Source organism: Haliotis asinina, chromosome 5 (assembly GCF_037392515.1).
Source record: "Haliotis asinina isolate JCU_RB_2024 chromosome 5, JCU_Hal_asi_v2, whole genome shotgun sequence".
NCBI lineage: Eukaryota > Metazoa > Mollusca > Gastropoda > Lepetellida > Haliotidae > Haliotis > Haliotis asinina.
In genome coordinates, this window is record NC_090284.1 from 60,423,566 (window position 1) to 60,442,142 (window position 18,577).

General features: G+C 43.2%; 1 protein-coding gene across 2 annotated transcripts in view; it reads left to right on the forward strand.

The window, feature by feature from the left end:
- The window catches only part of LOC137284957 (probable E3 ubiquitin-protein ligase HERC4), a 60,482-nt gene continuing 41,905 nt past the window's right edge, over positions 1 to 18,577 (forward strand). For both annotated transcript variants that reach the window (XM_067817041.1, XM_067817040.1), the window contains exons 1-4: positions 1 to 80; positions 5,253 to 5,550; positions 13,666 to 13,828; positions 16,379 to 16,455. In XM_067817041.1, coding sequence (XP_067673142.1) covers positions 5,316 to 5,550; positions 13,666 to 13,828; positions 16,379 to 16,455 — 475 coding nt within the window. In that variant the 5' untranslated portion in view covers positions 1 to 80; positions 5,253 to 5,315. The remainder of the gene's footprint in view (positions 81 to 5,252; positions 5,551 to 13,665; positions 13,829 to 16,378; positions 16,456 to 18,577) is intronic.

An 18,577-nucleotide genomic window follows, 5' to 3' on the forward strand; every position in this document is an offset into this window, starting at 1 on the left:
ACAAGAACTATCGAGAAGGAAGACTGAAAGTGGCCTGAATGTTGACGACGGAAACGTGAAGCTTGAAATTGCAAAACAATGTACGTGTGGTAAAATGCCAATGGTTTAAACAAACAATATGAGTAGAGTAATGCTAAGTGTGCCAGAATTGCAGGGAGAAATAAACAACGCACAATGACGATGAGACGAAAGACGTTTGGCGGGTTGTCACTGCTGTTATTGTTGTCGTCTGTTTACCATGCAAAATAAGCAAGTATATTGAACTGTTCTAGCGACTTCCACCCGATTTCATTGGCAATATAGGTGAACATACACATTTTACGTGATAGGTGGTAGGTTTAATGAAAATATAATTTGTAATTCAACGAACTGCGACGACTTCAGTGATTCATACTGTTTACAGGAAGAGGAAAATATATTTAAACTGTCAGAGTTTTGGTATTTGTGGCAGAAGTTTTGACTTTTGAGTGATGTTGTGTATCTGAGTTGTTGTTCCTGATTATATAGTTCGCAGTGGTACTGAAAAGTGTTTATTGTTGTCACTGAAAGTTGTTGTGACTGGTGTACACAATGAAAACAATGATATTGTTGACACAGGTACAGGGGCATGTAAGGCTAGAAACTGCCGTCAAGGTGTATTTCAACTTGCTTTTTGTGTTGCATTCGAAGAGCCAATACAAAGCAAATAACAACAATTTAAAGTACATGTACACAGTGTCAAGCTAATCAGAATATAATGATGAATCATAACATAATAAAAGTACATGATATATTAATTGCTCGTGCTTCATCATAGATTTCTCTTTTACAATATTTTAGGAAGATTTACATTAATATAGGTAGTCCAGCTGACAGGGTCATTTTCTTTAAAGTGAGTGATATTATGTACACCTTCATCTTCCTTCAGTTTATAAAGATCGCAGTATCTCTTGTTTAACTGTCACAACATACACAAGTTCTACAGTGACTGAAAATTATGTGATCTTGACCTCGAGTGTAGTTCAGACTTTCAAACTGGAAATGATCTGTTATTCTCTATGTCTTGATTTGTAATTTTATTTGGCTGAGTAAACATTTTGAAATTGCCATTGATATAGCTTTTCAGGGGAGGATTTCTATATCCATTAAGTTATATGCTTAATATTTGTGTATCCATACAAGTATATGTATAACATTATATTTGTGTGTCCTTAAATGTATTTGCATAATATTTATAATATTAACATTTTGTGTAATTTAGGTAAATACTTATATGAGACTTGTTTTTTAAGAAAGGAATTAATTAGTAAGCAGTAATAGTACATCTTCCTTTATTTCTATGACCCGCAAAGGTCCGGGTTAGAATACTGACTGTTAGTAACCCATGTACTAACGTCATCAGATGGTCAGACTGGGTGGCGTAGTTGAGATGTGACATCAGTTCCTAATCTAACACATCAATACTCATGCTTTGCACAATGTTTTGAACTCTCTCTTAGGTAAGAAGAAAGAAGTAGTTCTTCCCACTTGTGACAGTCTTGCTGAGCCAGCCTATAATTTCAATATGTTCTTTGACAGTAAGATTCGTCAGATCAGGAAACTCCTTGAGGATTATCAACAGTCAGGTATGTTGTTCTCAGATACTTTGTTTGATGGCAAGTGTCTGACGGAGTTCATACCTTGTACTCAAGAAGAAGTACTGGCCGTCATCAAGTCATCTAACAAGACCACCTGCCTCAATGATCCAATTCCAGCTAATCTTCTGACAGATCATCTAGATTATCTGCTGCCAGTTATCATAGGCATTATCAACAAAAGCCTTTCATCTGGAGTTTTCCCCTCTTGTTTAAAAGATGCTGTTGTGACATGAGTGTTAGAGAGTTCCAAACGAGATAGCAACAATCTAAAAATTACCGACCTGTATCAAATTTGACCTGTCTCTCAAAACTAGTGGCAAAAGCTGCTACAAAAAGACTGAAGGACCACTTGAATGTGCATAACATCCTGGATAATTACCAGTCTCCTTATCATCCTCATCACTAGACAGAAACCTTGCTCCTGAGAGTTGTGAATGGCCTATGGAGTATTGTAGTTTCTGGAGACATGGCACTGTTGACTCTCCTAGACCTCAGTGCAGCATTTGATACTGTAGACAACCACAAACTCATCAACATCCTGCAACATCAAGTAGGCATTGCCGGAACTGTGCTTGCCTGGTTTACATCTTATCTCTACAATAGAAGACAATGTGTGTGTGTCTCTGGAAAGTTATCTGCGAATACAGTGCTCTCTTGTGCTGTGCCACAAGGTTCAGTACTGCGTCCTGTTTTGTTTTTTATCTATTTCAATCATCTCAAAAACATCACTGACAAGTTTGACATTCCTCACTATTCATATGCTGATGATGTGGAACTGATGAATAATTTCAATTAAGACTCCTTACCTAGTACCCTTCACCAGATTGAAACATGCACATCGGAAATAAAATTGTGGACGACTGAAAGGAAACTAAAACTAAATGACGAGAAAACTGAAGTATTGCTAGTGGGAAGACAGCAACACATTTACAAGGCGAAGGTGGAACAAGTGATGACTGCCTCTGCTTGTATCTCTCCCTCAAGACAGGTCAAAGATCTCGGAGTGCAGCTGCAATTGGATCTCTCCGTGTCCTCACAAGCTGGACATCTGTGTAAGATCTGCTACCAGCATCTTCATACCATCAGAACAATCAGGAAGTACATCACCAAGCAGAGTGCACATACTCTAGTTAGATGTCTCGTTATTTCCCGCCTTGAAATTGCTATTGCAATAGCCACCTCACTGGTCTCTCTAAAGAACACATACGAAGACTCCAGAAGGTTCAGAATACCACAGCCAGAATTATTTCTTTATCTTCTAAATATGACCATATATCTCCTGTGCTAAAATCTTTGCATTGGCTTCCTGTTCCATACCGGATAGATTTCAAAGTCCTGTGCATCATCTACAAGTGTCTCAACAATCTTGCTCCTTCATATCTATCATCCCATCAGTATGTCCCGTCCAGGACTCTTCGTTCTCAGAATCAGCACCTACTGATAGTTCCCCCAGCTTGCCTCTCTTCCTACGGAAAGAATAGTTTTGAACATATTGCTCCGCTCCTATGGAACTCTTTGCCACTCCACATAAAATGTTCTGAAACGGCAGATTCTTTCAAGAAACTTTTTTAGACTTTTTTCTTCACTAAAGCCTTCCAGTGACTCTTCTTTTCTCCTTGTCCTTAAGTTTGTGGGTGGACACCGGTGCTTTATAAATATCCCTGTCATTATTATTATGCTATTGATCACTTGTCCACAGTCGATTATATACAGACCGCTGCCATACAGCTGGAATATTGCTTAGTGTGGTGTAAACCCAATTTCACTCCTTTATTTCTAATCCACTGTCACCAGGTCTGCATCTGTACCAATACAGATGTCATTTTACCACTTATCTGTACAAATAACGGTAATAACTGGATCAAATCGATATTTGTGTGTTCATGGAGGTAGATACATTGAAGTATATGCATACATTTGCATATCTGTAAACACTGAACTAAATTTGAATTTATCATCACTAATAATGATTGTATATGAGCAGTATATTTTTACAAAAGGTGTCACTCTCCAAAAGGATATTGTCTATCATAGCAGATTTCCTTTAGCTTAGTGAATACATGCCTATTGGTTTGTAAACAGACGTGGTGGATGAGGAAAACATTGCTTTCCTTTGATCATTGTACCATATCATGTTCATTTACACTAAAACAGTTTTCTATGTCCCTGTTTAATAATAACTTAAAGGCTTTAGACAGCCATTTACCCTTGGATATCCATTATCAAGGTCATGTTTTGAGGAAACTGTAAACAGTGAATATTGAACAGAGATTATTGTTATTACAGGACATCCACCACTGAGCTTGTCCCACACTGACCTGGATAATTCTTTTGTACATGCAGTACGAATGTCTAAAATTTCAAAATTGGAAATTCTCAGTTATGGCTTATACTTCCTGCAAAAAGTCATGCATGTATCATTTAACTGAGTACAGGCCTCAATATGGAACACTGCTTTTCAGCTTTGAGGATATAATGGTGACATGGCTGCCTCTGAGCTGGCAAAAGCTAATTTCATCCTGAAAGTAGTCTATTTTAGTCCATGTGAAGACATCATCTGTGGAGTGTGAAGGTTAAAGATATATTTCCCAAAGTAACTTGAATGAAAACATAGCTGAGGTATTTATCTAGATATAGTCAGAAGCAGATATCTGGCTCCAAATCTGCCAATGTCAGTACAAATTCACAATATTGAAGTGCAGATTTCCAGTTCATGTATTTATGGTTACAGCTGATCTTTAGAAATGACAGCTAGGTAGAGGTGACATGTTTCACTGAAGCCACAGGAATAGGATTTATGATGCATTTGTGCTTAGAACATGCATACGTGGGAAGATGTGACTTGACTTGTTGAGTGACCATGTGGGGAAGAGAATAAGAACATGTAGACATACTTTACTACATTGAATGCAAAGGTATAATTCTCTTTAATTTCAGTTTTCTTAGTTTGCCTGACATAGACTCTTATTTTGCAGTCAAGAATAATTGCTTGCATTTGTTACAGTGTACAACCCTTGCAAGGCTATTTTGCGTTTTTTCAACCATTTTTCATAGAGACTCGAGTTGCAACAAATCTACTGTGGGTAAAATTTGATAATGTCACAAATACTGGATAACAAATACTAGTCATCAATTATTGTATTATTTATTTTATTCCATGAAACAATAACAAAATAGGTTCTAGGACATGTTTTGACCATGTTGATTGTGTTCATTTATCACAGCAAAGGATTATTAAGAAATTATTGATATTGGATTTTTGCGATCATGAAATATGACATGAACTCATTCTTACTAACAAGTAAATTTAACAACCCTAGTCGTAGGCAACTGACGACTTTGAATGAGTGGCAGATGTTATCATATGCCAGTTGTGCATAACAGTAGATTAAATCGGAAGACGTCAGTCAATGGATTTTTACAGAACAATCTGATGTAGATAGAAACATCAGAAACACTGAGAAAGAAATTCAATTATTATTTGTTTATTGTTGCTGCTCAAATATTACTGTTAATTAGTGCTCAAATGTTACCATTAATTATGAAGGTTTTTAAGTCCAGAATGACGTTACTTTAATATTGGTTATCATTTCTTTCATTTGCAAGTTGTCACTCTCTGAAACTTTTCAATTTCAGCACATCAGCATGATAATATTGAGGACCTATGATGAAATACAAGGCAACGTTTAACAGGAAGCAATGACATCTGTGTACTGTTGGGGAAAGGCCAGTGCTGGTCAACTTGGCCTAGGCGCTATTGACCATGCCTCCGTGGATACCCCAACACAACTGCATAACCTTGAGGGAAAGGAGATCTGTGATATCAGCTGTGGAGAAAATCATACTCTTGTTGGCTTCACTGATGGGACAGCTCACTCCTGTGGTGATAACGATTACGGCCAGCTTGGCCATGAAAAGTCACGAACGAAACTAGGTAATTCAGTTCAGCCTCTTTCTGTTTCTACATCTCAGGGATAGAAATTGTCCTAGAAAGTCTAGTACACTGTATAATGATAACATATGATGTAGCAATACCTGGAGATCCTTGGACACAATAGATACCATTACATAAACATGAATGCCTATTTTTATGAGGTTTCCATGTTTTTAAAACTTGCATTTCTTTTGCGTATCAGTACATCAGTGCTATTTCAACTAAGCTGATTAGTACAAACTGTAATCTTACACGAGGTCAATAAAGCGTAACAGGCTGCAGCTTGCTCTGCTGGGTTATGCCACATGGAAAAAGCAAGGTTCAACCTAATTTCTGCTCATTTGCCTGTTGTATATTATTCAAGTGGTTGGGACTTAAATGTTGTTGGTTACACAAAAGCAGAAAATATCAGTGGCCATCATCACGTTTGGTTTCCTCACCAAACTTCGGTTTCCTTGTTCCCCATATGTCCGAAATTGATTATGCTGGAAGAGGTGAGACTTCTATGGATAACGCTGTCTCTACCTTTAATTCATCAGAGTAGATGTTAGTGAAAGATCATTATGAACTGTAAAGAAGTTATTTTTAACTTACCTTACAATAGGGCTTATGCATATTACCTCAAGCATCGCTTAAAGGAGATCAGACAGTGGTTGATACGCCATTCTACCAAATGAATACCTCATGTATCGACGAGTGTATAGGAACGGAAATGACGTGATCTCCCTAACTGAGCATACACGAAGAATCCAAAACTTCACTTTTGCTTCAAGCGTCTTACCTGTCAGATGAGAGTTTTGTTTGATTACACTATTTTGCTACTTGCTTTGTATTAAAGTTGTTTTATGCTCTGGTAGGTATGGTTTTTCTACCTTTTCCCTTATTCGTGGTGAAGATTACAGTAATTTATCTTCACTTACCTGGCTACCTCGTGTTATTCGACTCGCGGCGATATCTCCTAGTTTCTGTTTTGTTTGCCCATTTTTTCCTTGCACATGCTGGTAATGTTGGACCCCAGTCCGTCTTTCTTACCAGTGTGTGTTGTGCACATAACTTTGCTTAAATATCCATTTGTCGCCAGTTTTTTACACTCTGCATAATTCAGTGGAGGCAGCCATTTTGGTTGTGTACTGTCAGCTGTCTTGTCGCTAGGGTGTGCTAATTATTTCTGCAGGGGTGTTACTCCATTTTTCTGCTCTAGGGTTTTTGTCGTTTAAACCAAATTCCCTTATGGCGCTTTTTCATGTAAGTTATTTGTTTGTTTCTCTGTGTGTTGCAGCTTTGTTATGACCTGGCTGTTTTGCACACTCTGCCAGATGCAGAAGTCCACCCCCGGTGTCCGGACTGTGCTACTGTTAATTGTACTTTTGATGATCGATGCCATCATTGCTTATATCCGTATTCAGGAATTCAAGGCCTATCTGGCGGCAAAAAGGAAGCGATTCACTCAGATCAAAAGGAAAATGTCTTCCCCTGTTTCATCTCTGGGATCACGGTCAAGCTTTTGAGAATGCTTTTGCGACCATGTGCTGATCCAGCGCCATCACCTGCTTTGCTCTCTACTTTGTCATCTACTCTTCCGACACTGACACTGACCCCAACGCCAATGTCTGTGGCTGCGCCCTTGGACGCTGTATTTTCTACAACAGCAACGCATATGCCTGTTCCAATGCCAACGCCATCGGCACCTCCATCCACCGATCCTTTGTCAGTGCCTACACCTATACTGGCGCGTATGAGGTCTTACAGAATTCCCTACCCGTCTTAGAATAGGCCTTCAGCAACCCATGCTTGCCATAAAAGGCGACTATGCTTGTCGTAAGAGGCGACAAACAGGATCGAGTGGTCAGGCTTGCTGACTTGGTTGGCCCATGTCATCGGTTCCCAATTGCGCAGATCGATGCTGATGTTGCTGATCACTGGATTGTCTGGTCCAGACTCAATTATTTACAGACTGCCGCCATATAGCTGGAATATTGCTGAAACTGAACTCACTCGCTCACTACAGAATTCCCAAGCGCATACCTACCGCTACACTCTCTAGGGAAGAGATGTTACAACAACAACTTATGGAAGAGCATGCTAGGTGTTTAGAACCGGAACGCTCTCGGCAAGTCCCGTCGATGCACCAGGAGCCCTCGGCGTTGTCGTTCACGATCCAGACCGTTTTTGCCTTGTCGATTGTCATATAAGGATAGGCTTTCCAGATCACCGTCTTACTCCAAACGCATACGCCGTTCTCGCTCCCAGACACCGACATCTTGCCATTCGCCGCGGCGTCTCAGATTGTGCTCCCCTGAGGCTCATCTTGGTTCTGGTGTGGAGCCTCGGATATCGACTTCTGTTGCTGGCCTTTGACGTCAAGAGTCATACAGTATCATGGGACGACATGGAGGAAAGGTTCTTCTCATCTGATTGCAATGAGGAGGCACCTGAGGACTCGGATGATGGGGGCAGCTATCTACCTCCATCTGCAGGCTCCCAGATTGTCTCTCTCCGTGTCCTGGCACAGATGATTCAAAAGCTATTCGGTTTTTTTTCAGAATTACTGCGCATCCAATGGTGGCGGACGTGATTGCTTCTCTTTATGTGGACTTTGCCATGTTATTTCTCTCTTCCACAATCAAGGCTCCAAAGTCTAAGAAGGGCGACTATAAAATTCACAGCTTGGATTTTGCTGATAATGGGGCAGCTCGTGATGAATCGCTTAAACACCTGGCTAGTTCTCCACAGAATTCATGCCGAGTTCAGGACTCCAACATGCTGGCCATTGATTCGGATTTAAAGCGTATGCTCAAACCCATCTCAGCTTTAGCTTCAGCTACGTCGGCAGCCGCCTGAAGACACCGCCTCTAGGGTGGATCATCTCTCAATGCTCTTCCAGTGGCAGGGGAAAGTGTTACACGATGTGTTGGCACATCTGAGAGCGGCGCTAGCTGTGACTCCAGCAGTTGGGCGTTCTAGCTTCCTCGACCCCTGTACTTGGCAGAAAGAGATTTTAATGCAAGCTGTCTAGGGAGCCTTTTTCATCACGTTATTTCTTCGATGACATGATCCCTGAGGTATATAGACACACGCAGAGTTGACTAACACGGAAGTGTCGCTTTCAACTTTTGAAGCTCTAGGATCTGCTTTTCGTAGCCGTTCAGCCTCCAGAGGAAGAGGGAAGAGCTGTTACATCCCAGCACTGTTACGTTCAGCGTTTGGCAGAGCACACGGCCATGGTAGGGCCAACATTGATGGACCACGCCATGCGCCTGAGCGCACCCGGAGCTCAACGCACTGCTGTAGGGGGGAGACTCAGGATCTTCTGGAGAAACTTGATTTTTCTATGGGATCCATTCGTTACCGACATACTTTGGACCGGTTACCGTGTCGCCACCTCTGACGACGATGCCCCAGTCACGCTTATACCCTTCGGCCCAAAGTGTGCTTTTAACCGACAGCATTCAGACCCTATTCGACAAGGATGCTCTAGAGACTACTCACCCATCTTCCTCGTGCCCAAGAAGAATTCTGGGAAAATGAGGATGATTCATACCATCGCAACATTCAACAGGATGTAGACTTGCAGGATGCCTATCTACATGTTCCAATTTACCGACTGCACAGGAAGTTCCTGCGCTTTGTATTCAACAACCATCACTACCAATGGAAGGTACTCCCATTTGGCATTTCTACGACCCCGTGGCTATTCACCGTATCACAATGCCCATCACCCGGTTTCTGCATCTCTGGAATGTGGATTTCGACCCATACATAGACGACTGTCTCCTCAATCATCTCGATCCTCAGTGGCGACACAAACAGTTGGCATTTGCCACTTGTCTCCTCGAGCAACTGGGGTGGATTGTCAACAGCGAGAAATCCCATCTGGAACCATCTTAGGAGTTGACCTTCATCGGATGCCTGTTCATGACACACTCCAACCTTGTCAGAATCCCACCAGCCCGATGGGAAAAGATAGCGGCTTTTCCCGATCGCCGACTTTCTCAGTCAGTGACCCTCAGGGAGTGGCAGTCCCTACTAGGCCTTCTCACATCCACTTAGGACCTGATGCTAAGAGGTCGTCTGATGCTTTGACCGTTGCAGCGCTTTCTACTCCCTCACATTCAGGCCTACAATCTACATGTCAGGTTCCCTCTAACGGACCATCTTCACCAGTAGCTTCGATGGTGGACTCGAGAGTTGAATGTTTGCGCCGGTGTCTCCTTGACAGACTTGAAACATGACCACAAACTTTTTGTCGACGCCTCCCTTCAAGGTTGAGGCGCTCACCTCATCGGTCAGACGGTCTCAGGGCTGTGGTCCGACGCCAAATGCAGGTGGCACATCAACAGTCTGGAGTTTCAAGCGTTGATTCTCGCTGTTGAGCATTGGATGTCAATTTTGCGAAACATGTGCCTTCTCATAGTATCCGACAACTCCATGGGTGTCTGGGTGATTCGGAATCAAGGCACCACAAGATCCCAGCAGCTGTTGGACCAGATGTTTCAGCTGTCCTACATTCTCGATGACGGCAACATTCGAGTGCAAATTTGCCACATCCTGCAGGGTGCAAATTCGCTGCAGGAATGTACTGGCAGACGCCCTCTCCAGACCAGGCAGGCCATCGCCAACAGAGTGGATGCTGCATCCGGAGGCTTTTCGTCTGCTGTGTCAACAACACGGCTAGTTGCTTATCGACCTGTTCATGACATGTCTCAGCAGTCAGCTCCGCTTGTACGTGTCTCCAGTACCGAATCCACAGGCCTGTGTGATCGACGCCATGTCCATGTCGTTGGAGGGGCTGCACGCTTATGTATTCCCTCCACCAGTTCTTCTACCAGCGGTGGTGGCCAAGATCAACCAGACCCGCCAGATTCATCTGCTTTTGGTTGCGTCCTGGTGGCTGGCCAGAATGTGGTTCCCCGACAGGAACCCGGTACCGCTACCAGATTGGCTGCTGTTACTACGTCTTGAGAGCTAAGGGCTACTCTACTTGGGTGGCAAAGGTTATTGCTCTGGCGCACCGGATATCTACTAGATCTCTTTATGAAAACAAGTGGACATCCTTTGAGAAGTTTTGTACTCTCAGAAACCAGAATCTTTTAACAGTATCTCCTCAGTTTCTTGCGGAATTTTTACTTTACTTGAGAAGGTCCAAATGTCTTCAAGACAGTACCATTGCGACATACTTATCAGCTCTTAATTCCATCTTAGCAGTCAAGTGTGATCAACAGGTGTTCAAGGTGCATTTAAGCTGGAGGATCAAAAAGTGAAGTTTTGTCCTCCTGCTTGGGATTTGAATGTTGTTTTAGACCATCTCCATGGCCTTTGGAGAAGACTTCATTTGAGAATCTTTCGAAGGAGACAGTTTTCCTTTTGGCGTTGGCCACTGCGGCAAGGGTCAGTGAGATCCATGCCCTGGATGTAACCTGTGTGAAGTTTGAACAAGCTCATCATGGCCGCGTTTATTTAGGTCTACTATAGTATTTCATCGCCAAGAACCAGCTCCCTGGACAACTGGACAGATTATTCTCTGTCCCTCCGTTGTCATCCATTCTAGGCCCTCAGGACTCCGAGATGCTTCTTTCTCTAGTGCGGGCATTGAAATTGTACATCTCCAAGTCAGCATCAAGAAGACAGACTCGTAAAAGGCTTTTCATCCCGTTTGCTTCATCGATGAAAGCAGACGTGCCCAGAAATACTGTGGCATTATGGTTACAGGCAACTATTTTGGCAGCCTACGATGGCAGCACTTACCGCACCCGTCAGCCAGCAACCCGCATGAGATTCCGGCCTTAGCATCCACCATGACTCTGCACAGAAACTGTTCTGTACTGTCGATTGTGGAGGGATATTTTTGGCAGTTTTCCACGGTGTTTGCAAGCCACTATCTACGGGATGTAGCAGTTGAAGATGTTGGGGGGCTTCCAGTCTTCCAGTGGTATCCCAACAACTCACCTGACCTTCCACCCATTTGGTAATTTTGTTTTCTTACCTTTGGGTTTTAAGGAAGTGTATGTTTCAGGTGCATTTTCTTTATTTGCTGATTTTCTTTCGGAGTTTGACTCTACTGAGGATTACTGTCTGTCTCTTGTTCCAGCTACCCGTTTCTCCAAGCTTCAACTAGTTTCCTCGGTCTTGAGTTTCTTCAGATACGTTTGGTTCCTTTGTTGGTTGGTCCTCCAACACCACCATCCTGTCTGTCGAATTTTTATGCATAAGCCCCCCTATGGTAAGATATGAGGGGATGTCAATAAGTTTTGAGCCTTGAGCATTTTTCATACCCAAGTGTCACAGCCTATGGTACGACATTGAACCTTGGGGTGTAGCTGATATATAAGTTTTGGTATCCTACTCTCAGAAGTTATTGAACAGCTCACATTGACAGAAAGAGACCCCCCCCCCCTCACGGCAGTGAAAAATGAATGAAATTGATTATAGAGCAGTCATTAAGTTTTTAGTTCTTGAAGGAAACTCGGCGAAGAACATTGAAGAAAGGCTTTCAGCAGTTTATGGGAAGTCTTCCCCTTCATCTGCTACCATCAAACGATGGGTCGATGAATTTAAGCATGGTAGAGAGAGTCTTGAAGATGACCCCTGTCCAGGTCGCCCAGCAACAAGCACTAGTCAGGAAAACATTGACAGAGTGCATAGACTTGCGCTGGAAAATCGTCGAATCACACTCCACGAGTTAGAGGAAACCACAGGCATTTCACATGGATCCATCGAGACAATTCTTCATGAACATCTCGTCATGTCTAAAGTGTGCACAAGATGGGTGCCAAGAATGCTTACAGATGAAATGAAGCAAACAAGGGTCACCATAAGCAACTCCATGCTAACCAGATACAACAAGAATCCAGAAGATTTTCACTTTAGGCTACTAACCTGTGATGAAACCTGGATCCACCACTATGATCCAGAGAGCAAACAAGAATCCATGGAATGGAAACATGTCACTTCTCCCAGGACCAAAAAGCCTCCAGATCAGTGCAGAAGGTAATGGCGACAGTCTTCTCCACATAGATTACTTACCAAAAGGAAGAACAATGAATGGGGAATATTATGCTAACTTGTTGAGGCAAGTGCGACAGTCAATCAAGGAGAAGCGCCGGGACAAGATCAGATGTGGTATTCATCTACATCAAGAAAATGCTCCAGTACACACCTCTCGCATTGCAGCCGCTGCTGTCCAGGAATGTGGGTACGAAATCTTGCCACATCCCACCTACTCTTCAGACCTGGCACCAAGTGATTACCATCTGTTCCCAGATCTCAAGGAACAGTTGCGTGGTCATAGATTTCAGGATGATAATGAGCTTATTGCTGCTACTGAGGCTTGGTTTGAGGACCAAAATGGCGCCTTCTACAGAGATGGCATCAGCGCCTGGCAGAAAAGATGGAACCTGTGTCTTGACTCACAAGGAGACTATGTTGAAAAATAAATGTGGTTCATACCAATATTTTGTGTTTTTCTATGCAAGGCTCAAAACTTATTGACATCCATCCTCTCGTAAGTTAAGAATTGATTAAAATCTAAATATGTTAGACATTTAAATACTTACCTTACCATAGGGAGGTTATGCCCACCCAAACACTGGATGTTTCCTCCCCACTCTGGACTTCTTTGGACTCATTTCTTTTCAGTAAAAGTGAAGTTTTAGAATCTTCACACGTGCGCGGTTAGGGAGATCATGTTACTTCCGTTCCTTTACACACGTTGATACATGAGGTAGCCATTCAGTACAATGGCGTATCAACGACTGTCTGATCTCTTTTAAGCAATGCTTGAGGTAATATGTTTAGCCCTATGGTGAGGTAAGTATTTAAATATTTAAAATATTTAGATTTTAATAAGTTTTCTTTAGAAGGGGGTGAATAGGTTGTCAAGCATGCTGACAAATGTCAACATTCTTTTTTAACAACGGTGCGAAAGTCTGTACTGAAATGTCACACTCACATAAAATAACTTGTTATCCATAAAGTTTGTCTGTTTTATGATTACTATACTTTGAAAAACTCCCATTGTTAGTTGACCTTTGTATACTATTTTTTGCACCTGTCATTTGCGAGTAGTAACATTGAACATGTTTATGTGCCTATCAATATATTTTTATCTGCTTTCAGAGCAAATCAGTACCTTACGGTCACAACATGTGATAAGAGTCAAGGCGGGATCATCACACAGTATGGTGCTGACATCTGCCCATGAGGTTTTCACCATGGGAGATAACTCTCAGGGACAGCTCGGAAGAGGGAAAATTTCAGATGAAATGGCCCGTATGCCAAAGTAAGTTTGTGTTGCTAGGAAGTATGATCACTGTATTTCATGTTCGCATTATGTGTCACAATGCAATGGTTCATCAGTAATACAAAATGTTTCCTTGTTGAAACGGAATTGTGAACAAGGATTCAAATTTGAAAACGTACTCATGTGGTTTTGTGTCAACAATCATCTTGTTCTCTAAACCATGTTTTGGTTTTGAGTTGTGACCAGATATCCTTATTCAAAGCTCAGTTTTGATAATAAAAAACAATAATCATTGGACATTAGTAAAGAACACATTTTCTTAAAGTGGAGTGGTAATTGTTTCAGATTAATTTGCAATTTAATTTAGTTTTGTTACTTTACTGACTCATCGACTCATTTTCCAAACCATTCATTATATATGTGCATCTTGTCATTCTCCTGCCTACCCACTCATCCACCTTCTCACCCACTCATCTGCTTTCACACTCTCTCATCCACATGCCCACCCTCTCATCCACATGCCCACCCTCTCATCCACATGCCCACTCTCTCATGTGGATGCCCACTCTCATCCACATGCTCATCCACATGCCTACTCTCTCATCCACATGTACACTCTCTTATCCACATACCCACCCCCTCATCCACCCCCTGCATTCCCACTCATCCACTTGCCCACCAACGCACTCATACACTTGCCCCCACCCGCTCATCCACATGTCCACCATCTCATCCACTTGCCCAGCCACATGTCCACATTTCATCCACTTGCCCACTGTCTCATCCAGATGTCCACCATCTAATTCACTTGCCCATCTGACCCGTGAAGGTCACGGGGTAGAATAGGCCTTCAGCAACCCATGCTTGCCAGAAATAGGCAATTATACTTGTCGTAAGCGGCAACGAATGGGATCAGGTGGTCAGACTGGCTGACTTGGCTGACGTGTGTCATTGATTCCCAAGTGCGCAGATCGATGCTGATGTGGTTGATTACTGGATTGTCTGGTCCAGACTCGATTATTTACAGTCCGCCGCCATATAGCTGGAATATTGCTGAGTGCGGTGTAAAACTAAACTCACTCACTCACTTGCCCATGCACATGTTCACATCTCATCCACTTGCCTCCACCCTCTCATCCACATGTCCACCATTTCATCCACTTGCCCATCCACATGTCCAACATCTCATCCACTTGCCCACTCTCTCATCTACATCAGTACATGTCCACCAATTCAGAGGTTTAAAAATCCCATCGCCCAAGGCCCTTGATTTTGGGCAATCAAATAAAGGTATCTTACTTGACCGTGGACGAATAGATTATTTCCACTTATGGTTTCAAACTGCAAATAATCTTGGATTTAATTTCATATCTGCTCACAATGACGCTATTAACGCATGGTGTCATAAAATCAGGGCAAGTGGAAAATTAGTCAGGACAAGTTACTTTCTTGCAGTCACTTGCCCAGTGGCAAGTCGCTTTTCAACATATTTTTGAACCCCACCAATTCATCCATTTGCCAACTCTTTCATCCACATGCCCACTCTCTCATCCACTTGCCCACTCTCTCGACCACATTCCCACTCTCTCATCCACATGCCCTCTCTCTCATACACATGCCCACTCTCTCATCCACATGCCCACTCTCTCATCCACATGCCCACTCTCTCATCCACATGCCCTCTTTCATCCTCTTGCCCACTCTCATCCACATGCCCTCTCTCTCATCCACATGCCCTCTTTCATCCACTTGCCCACTAATTCATCCACTTGCCCAACCTCCCATCCACATGCCCACTCTCTCATCCACTTGCCCTCTCTTTCATCCACTTGCCCTATCTCCCATCCACTTGCCCTATCTCCCATCCACATGCCCTCTCTCATCCACACGTCCACTTTTTCATCCACATGCCCACTCTCATCCACATGCCCACTCTTTCATCCACTTGCCCTCTCTCTCATCCACTTGCCCACTCTCTCATCCATATGCCCACTCTCTCATCCACACGTCCACTTTTTCATCCACATGCCCACTCTCATCCACATACCTGCTCTCCCATCCACTTGCCCACTCTCACTCTCTCATCCACATGCCCACTCTCACTCTCTCATCCACATGCCCACTCTCTCATCCACATGTTCACTTTCTCATCCACTTGCCCAGTCTTTCATCCACATGCCAACACATTCTTTGTCCATATTCACATGCCCACTTTCTCTGTCATCCACGTGCCCACTCTCTCATCCACTTGCCCACTCTCTCTCTCATCCACATGCGAACTCTCTCATCCACTTGCCCACTCCCTCATCCACTTGCCCACTCTATCATGCACATGCCTACTCTCTCATCCACTTGCATGCTCTCTCATCCACATGCACACTCCCTCATCCACTTGCCCACTGTCTCATCCACCACTTGCCCACTCTCTCATGCCAACACATTCCTTGTCCACATTCACATGCCCACCCACTACTCTAATACTCTCACCCACTTGCCATCGCATTTGCTCATCCACACATACCCCCAAACCCTTTCTCACTAATTTTGCAAACTCATCCATTCACTCCCTTGTCCACTTCTTTGTCTCAGGCTTGTCAAGTCCCTAGCAGTTCACAGTGTGGTGCAGATCTCCTGTGGAAACAACCACTGCCTGGTTCTCACCGCAGGTCAGTGACTGCATGCAGACTATAGAACATTATTTTGGAGCCTAGCTCAAGGTTTAGGGTTAGCCTTAGGATTTGGGTGATGTGACACGAAACAGTATGGATGGTAGGTATCTGGTATTCTGTAGGTGTACCCTGATGTTCGATGTTGACCAAAAACCAAACTCTTTCCATTGTTGTGACAGAGCATGGAACTAGAATGATAGCAGACAGATTTCTTCCATTCATTCTTTCCCAGAAGAGGTCCTCGCATTGTACTTAAAAGCATTAAAATGTCTATTTTACAATCATGCGACAGTTGTAGAAAAATTTTATTAGAAAATATTTACTAAACAAACAACATGTTTTTGATATGGTTTGGCCATCCCTACAGGGCTGCTCTTGGCCTCAAAAGCCAAAAAGCAGGTAAGTCAAAACTGTCCACTTTGTACATCACTTTTTCATGCTGTCTTTCTCTGAGTAAGGAATGTTTGTTCAGTGAACTCCCCCCTCGAGTCCCCCATTGTTTCAGCACGGACATGGCTCCCAATTGCTAGGCAATATGGCAGCAACAGTGTATGTAGTTAGGTGTGCACATCTGATGAGACCAATTCATCAGGCGCTAACGCAGTTGTTTTCCCACTCAAGAGAGCTATGAGAGACTTCTCCCTCATGTAAGGTGGTGGGCAGACACCCTCAAACCTGTCCAGTGGTTTCTGACTCCAGACCCCAAGGCCGTCATTCTCAATTCAGACAGATTCATCCCTCACAGGCTGGGGAGATGTTGTGGGCGACATCACAGTATCACTATCAGGCTTTTGGTAGGAGAACAAAGTGGGCCTGCACATCAGTGTGCTAGAATTGAGAGCACTCCAGTTGGTGTTCAAATGCTTTGCAGGTTTGAAGCTGTGTGGTTTGTCTAGACATGGAAAACAAGATGGTGAAGACCTACATCCTGAAGCAAGATGGCATGGTGTCTCCGTCTCTCCTTCGGGAAGCGTAGCAGTTTCAGCTATGACGTGACCTCCCCGAGGTAGACAGCATTCGTGCAGATACACTCTCAGATACCAGCCCTTCAGAAGTGTTTGCTCAATCGGGGCATATTCTGGATTATCTCCTGGTTGTAAGGGTCATTCCAGATGGATCTGTTTGCCTCTGGGCATCTAGCTCAGCGTCCTGTACTATTACTCTTTCAACCTCACCTGCTATCTCAGAGGGACAGACAATTCAATATGAGGATAGTTGGACCTGCTATGTGGACTGATGTGTCTACATGGGGATTCTTGATTCATTTTCTGCATTTTTATTAGTCTCTGTATTGGAGTCCCTACAGTCTTAGTTGAAAGTCTGTTTTGCCGCTTTAACTATTTGGGGTTACCCCAAGGCTATTTCAGCATTTCATATACCTGGTGATGGTGGAGAGGTGTGGACAGAATCCATCTGGCTATCCTGCAGATTAGTCCACATGGGAGTTGTCAATCAATCTTGATTGGTTGTCTGCTCCCATTTCACAATTGGCTCTTTTCCTACAGGTGTTAAATTGGATGGCAGCTTTTCTTGTGGTGGTAACGTCTGGTAGATGGGTCAGTGACATTAATGCAATGTCAGTGGATCCTGAACTGACTCACAAGCTCATGGTCAGCATTGGCTTACCACATTCTTATCATCCCAAGATTGGCAGCACCTTACAAGTGACAGCACCTATGGAACTTCCTGTCCGATCTCATCTTCAGTCATCCAGTACTTCTCTTAGATGTGCTTACGTTGTAGGTTTCTGTAAAACTCTCAAGGCTTACATCAAACGATAAAAGGCTGTCGGGAAGAATAAGCAGTTGTTTGGTAGTGATGGTGGTGGAAAAGTTGGTCTTTTGGCATGCAAGCAAGCAGACCATTTCTAGCTTGTCCCAACTATTTGTATGGGTTATATGCACAAAGGCTTATCTCCCTTTGAGGGATTGATAGCTCATTCGATTAGGGCAGTTATCACCTCTAAGACATATGCACAGGATAACGTTCACCCCAGAGGTGTTTTGGTTTGATTTTCGAGTTTGAGGACGTATTAAAGTTAATAAAATGGGTGTTATGTCGTGGAAATCAGGCAGGATGTGTGGGGACATGTATAATTGAGAGGTACGTGTGCATAGTT